Source organism: Arachis duranensis, chromosome 6 (assembly GCF_000817695.3).
Source record: "Arachis duranensis cultivar V14167 chromosome 6, aradu.V14167.gnm2.J7QH, whole genome shotgun sequence".
Lineage (NCBI taxonomy): Eukaryota > Viridiplantae > Streptophyta > Magnoliopsida > Fabales > Fabaceae > Arachis > Arachis duranensis.
Genome location: NC_029777.3, coordinates 17,888,607 through 17,894,139, shown reverse-complemented (window position 1 = coordinate 17,894,139; position 5,533 = coordinate 17,888,607). Strand labels below are relative to the sequence as shown.

The following is a 5,533-nucleotide window of genomic DNA, read 5'->3' as shown; positions in this document are numbered from 1 at the left end:
TTGGGGGCTACCAAGTACAAACCGACGCCGAGATATAAGTCGTCCAAAAGCTCAACTTGCTATAAAAACAAAGACACAAGTTAAGCTTAGGGGCTGTGTACGGTACCCTGCCTACTTGGAGCTTATCACCATATATCTCGGCCACGTCAAAGAACGGACCTTATCGCCATATATCTCGGACACGTCAGCCTGATCAAAAGACACATGCATCTGATACTCTAGGCACATATACGTTAGCTCCCCAAGAATTTTGGGAATGTCGAGATTCATTCAAATTAACCGTTAGGGAAATTCAAGATCTAACTCTATAAAAACAACGCTCACATAAGCAAAGAGACAGAGGCAAGACAAGAAACATATACCTCTCCTTAAGAAAACTACTTCACCTTCTGAAGTCTTTTGCTGGAATCATTTCTCTTTCAATTTCATATATATTTGATCTTTTGTTTCATCCTCATACTAACTTGGGCGTCGGAGTCCCTTTTGCAGGTACCACGCTCGAGTCCAGGTTCACAAGGAAATCGTCGGTCCCAGTAAATCTACTGAACTAAGATCAGCACAGGGCCGAAGTATACAGCGGCAATCCCTTCCTTGCAAGAACAATTTTGTTTCTGAGTTATTCTTCACAATATTCATAGTTGAAAAAAAATCTCTCCGTTATAGCAGTTGAAATAGAGAGAATTAATATCAAATGAATCAAGAAAGACAGTCACAAAAAGAAAAAGAATCTACTTTATGAGATTTGAAAAATTTTATTTAATTAAAAAATATTAGTGATAATATCTTTTTCAGATTTTTTTAATATTATTACTTTTTAGATATTAAAAATCGTTAATATTTAAGTTCGACTTGACTTTTTTTATACTAAATTAAATACTAAATAATTTTTTTAAAATTAAATCATATTTAATAATTTATTATTATTAACTTTGTTAAAAAAAGTTGGAGGTCGAAGCCTCTACTCACCCTCTTTATGTCCATCCCTGACTTCAAACATTTAAACTGCGTACTTAATATTTTTCGTATCAAATGAGGATTAATCTTCCTTTTTAACATAAGGATTAATCCTCTAAACTTAAATTTCAGCAAATTTAAATTTAGAATTATGACACTTTTTGCAAAATTGAATTGAATCATACTCTTCATAATCTAGGATTATTATAACACGATCTATACTCTTTTGCAATCATGTATTTTTAAAATCATTGAGTAAAATTTATTTTACTTTGATTAAAACTTAATTTTAACTTGAGAGATAAATTTAATTTACCTTAAAACTAAAGTTGTACATCTAAACCTTATTTGTTGGATTTCTATTTGTCGTATAATCTTTGTTGCATGTACGATTAATTCCTTGAGAAACTTGTCTTTGAGTTTGATATTAGAATCCTCTTGTAAAAATTCATTTTTATCCGTTGTAAAAAAAATAAAAAAAATTTACGTCGAATCCTCGTCAAAACTTCTTTTTCTTCAAAATTGATTATCAAACTTGATGTTATATCATATAATATATGTCATGCAATGATATTTCTACGATATACACTACAAAAAAAAGGTCTATGGTCACGGTAAAAAACCGTGACCATAGCTAGTAAAAAGGGTGACCATAGATCTATGGTCACGGTTTTGGACCTATGGTCACGGTTTTTTACCGTAGTCTATTCTCTCGTGGCCATAGGTCTATAGTCACGGTTTTTTTATCTATGGTCACGGTTTCTAGGGTCACGGTTTCAATTTTCAAATTTTGACACTTTAGACCACGTTTTTTCACCGTGACCATAGGTTAATCTATGGTCACGCATAAAAACCGTGACCATAGCCTTATCTATGGTCACCCCACCTTAAAACCGTGACCATAGCCTTATCTATGGTCACGGTTTTTGCCGTGACCATAGACTCTATGGTCACCCCTCCTTAAAACCGTGACCATAGCCTTATCTATAGTCACGATTTTTTCCGTGACCATAGCTCTATGGTCACCCCACCTCAAAACCGTGACCATAGCCCTATCTATGGTCACGGTTTTCACTGTGACCATAGCCTCTATGGTCACCCTTCGTTAAAACCGTGACCATAGCCCTATCTATGGTCACCCCCATCTTAAAACAGTGACTATAGCCTTATCTATGGTCACGGTTTTTCACCGTGACCATAGCTTATCTATGGTCACCCCACAAAACCGTGACCATAGCCTTATCTATGGTCACGGTTTTTACCGTGACCAAAGCCTATTTTGTTTTATGAGATTTTTTTTAAAGCATAATGACATCCCAAAATGATGATGATCACAAAATAAATCTAAAAATAAAAAATGATAATCAAAAATTAAGATAAGTTGTGATTAAAGTAACCAGCTAACATATCAATATAGTTGAGTGAATACACTTGTCTCAATCTTAGTTTTATACAGTGATATATACACTAACACTAACTAGACACTATTAACAAAATTGTTCCACAGGCGTGAAAGCAATACAATTTAGACTCTGCCAGGATAGATTGTTTCTGGTATTGCTATTCTTTCTTCTCAACGCTCGAGAACTTTTATTTCAGCCACTTAAACATTTGAAAGCTCAACACCTGCTTCATTAACATGCAAAGTAAAGTCACATTAGACATAAACACCTACATTTATTCTTCTTCAACTTAGGAAAAAAAAACATATCATTAAAACATATATACATCACACATATAATAGCTAGTACACACTATACAGCACACATCCACATCGTAGTATATGACACATCATAAAACAATATAAAGTACTTGAAGAGATAGTTGTATATATTACCAAAGTACTTGAAGAGATAGTTGTATAAACCCTAATTTTCAAGTTTCTTCTTCTCCTCAAATTTACAAATTTACTTTGTTCAAGCTGCAAAGAAATTATTAAAGCATGTTTTGTTCAAGCTGCAAGGAAATAGTGTAACTTGTGTGTCACTTGATATTTTATATATAAAATGCAACTACTTTCAACTATTTATAAGCCAACTGAACTAACATGGTGTCATGTGCATTTTAGTCAACATCTTACTAAAAACCCTAAGAGCATCACCATTCAATCATTCCCTTAAATACCTCTTTTTTCCAAATAAAAGAAAAGTGACATGTCATGTGGATGTAACTTTGGTAGACTGTCACTCAATAGTTTAATTATTATAATCCCTCATGGTTTAAGCATGGTAGTTATTGTTGAAATAACAGTAGCACCAAGCAACCAAAAAGAAAAAAAGGATTCATGCGCATCAGTATATCTATAATAACATAATATCAAGACATGTAATGGGTATTATAAAGATAACATAATTCAGATATCTATAGTAACAATGATATCCAAACTTTTCTCAATATGAAAGTTGCTCAAGAATTGATAATTTTAACACAAATTTAAAATTTACAACATATTTGACATAAATAACATTTTTAGGCATGTAGCTATTATATTTGGCTTCTTAATAACCATGTACTTCCAAATTGTAGGAAACTTACCACATTATCTAGTTCAAGCATCTCTACATATCTCTTTTTCGATACATCGTTACTTGAAGTGCCCTTTCAATAGAAGCAGGATCCTGAGACATATAATCCATGATTAGCTTAATGAATAAACCTCATACTTATTTAAAAGTGTCAGCCATAAATCTTGATGATATATTACAGAAGGAAAAAGTTAACACAACATACAACTTCCCACTACCTAATCCTTCTATGAGTATATAAGAATACATGATAAAATGGAGATTTCTAATCTCATCAAAAAGTAACAGAGCCTATCAATGAAAAAGAAAGAATTTTAAGCCATACAGGAAAATATTATCTTGCAAGAGTATAGAAGCATACAGGCCATACAGGAAATACTCCCATGTCCCACAAGAGTCATCTATACCCTTCTAATATGAATGTAATAGATATTTTACACAACCTTGGAGCAAATTCGACTATCAACTCAAATTATTCTGAATCAAAACTTGGCCAAGACCTTCAATTCAAAATTAATGTTAAGGATGCGATATAAGCTTCGGTGGGATCAAAGATGATAAATAATATGGACAAGAGAAAAAATAGTATCGGTAGAACTTAGAAGTAGTTATAAATTTTAATAAATGGAATACCTTCAACTAACAGCTATACTAACTTTCTTCGCATGCTATGTTGATCAGGCTCAGTAACAGATTTGACAAAATGAAAATAATATTGAACACAATGGAAAAGTTACATACTTTGAAAGGGCAAGGAACAAGCATGCCAATAAATCCTCTGTCAAATCAGCAGCTCTAATTGTGTACAATGCATTCTTGAGTCCACGTGAAACAAGATAATTCTGAGTGTCCTTCGATAAAGAATATCCCTTGTACACACTAACAGGAGGATCACATACCTGAAAGGCAAGACAATAACACAATGGGAAAAGTCAATACCTCATTCTCAATAGCCTTTGAATATTCCTTCTACATTTCACTATTGTCATGGGAGACAAGAACCACAAACAAAACAACCACATAAATAGCCACTAGTGTCCTGTCCAATAAAACAGATAAAGTAACCACACCACCCATTGTAATCATGCAGAGAAGAGAATAATTATCTAAAAAGGGGAAACAACAAAAAGTAATTCGAATAGCAGCAACAATAGAAACTAATTGTTAGAAACATGAATAAGAGAGCATTATAGAGAAACTAGTTGTTAGAAACATGAATAAGAGAGCATTATAGATAATATAGGGTTCCAAAAGAGAATAATTACAGAGGATCCAACTTGAGACTGGCAATCAACGAGTGTATCATATACTCCAACGATGTCCCCTTTTCGGACCACAAAGAAGGTGACCTTCTCCTCGTGCTCCATAACAGACGCCACAGGTTCAGGCTCCACCACCTTCTTCTTGCGGCCTTTCTTGGCAGAGGAGGAGGAGTAGCAGCAGCAGCGAGAGGGAAACCTAGCGAGCACGAATTGAGAGCGGGGAGAGAGAGTAGGAGGAAGAGTTAGCTTAATGGGGAAGTTGCAGAGGGAACGACGGCTGGATAGGAAGCGAGCGAGGATGGCGGCAGTGTAGGATGAGAGGTTGGAGAAGCAGTTCATGACACAACTGCAGGGTTAGTTGCAACCGATTCCCTGCTTCTTCTCAGCTCGATCGCCCTCACTCTCCCTCTCTTCCTTGCGAGCATCGACTGCGACGGCGGCTGCCAGCTCCGTCGGCGCCGTCTCCTTCCTCCTCCCTCTCTTCCCTTCTCCGTTTTCCCTCTCTCTCTGCGTTTCCGTGGGTGTGTGCGTGTGTTACCGTGAGGAGGGGGCGTTGAGGGTTTGTATTTTGGGAAATTAGGGATTTGGGGGTTTAGGGTTAGGGATTGTGATTTTTAATTTGGGAATTAGAGTTTAAAATTAAGAATTTTATAAAAAAATTTGGATTGAATAGATATTTTGATAAAATTGATGGATAGAATAATAATTTTAAATTAAATATATTCTATTAAAAGGGTAAAGTATACTTTTTGTCTTTGAAGTTTGATAAAAATTTTAAAAATACCCCTAAGT

General features: G+C 34.8%; 1 protein-coding gene across 3 annotated transcripts; it reads right to left on the bottom strand.

The window, feature by feature from the left end:
• Positions 1-2,357: 2,357 nt before the first annotated feature.
• Positions 2,358-5,307, bottom strand: LOC107493232 (uncharacterized). Of its 3 annotated transcripts, none has more exons than XM_016114325.3 (4): positions 4,745-5,307; positions 4,221-4,378; positions 3,490-3,572; positions 2,358-2,580 (listed from the first exon to the last, which is right to left on the bottom strand). In XM_016114325.3, the coding sequence occupies exons 1-3, from the start codon at positions 5,078-5,080 to the stop codon at positions 3,539-3,541; spliced, it is 528 nt and encodes a 175-aa protein (XP_015969811.1). In that variant the 5' UTR covers positions 5,081-5,307; the 3' UTR covers positions 2,358-2,580; positions 3,490-3,538. The 3 variants fall into 3 exon arrangements, with proteins under 3 accessions (XP_015969811.1, XP_052118727.1, XP_052118726.1); XM_052262767.1 differs by lacking the exon at positions 2,358-2,580 and adding an exon at positions 2,863-2,910; XM_052262766.1 differs by lacking the exon at positions 2,358-2,580 and having other exon boundaries at positions 3,074-3,572.
• Between the last annotated feature and the right edge of the window lie 226 nt (positions 5,308-5,533).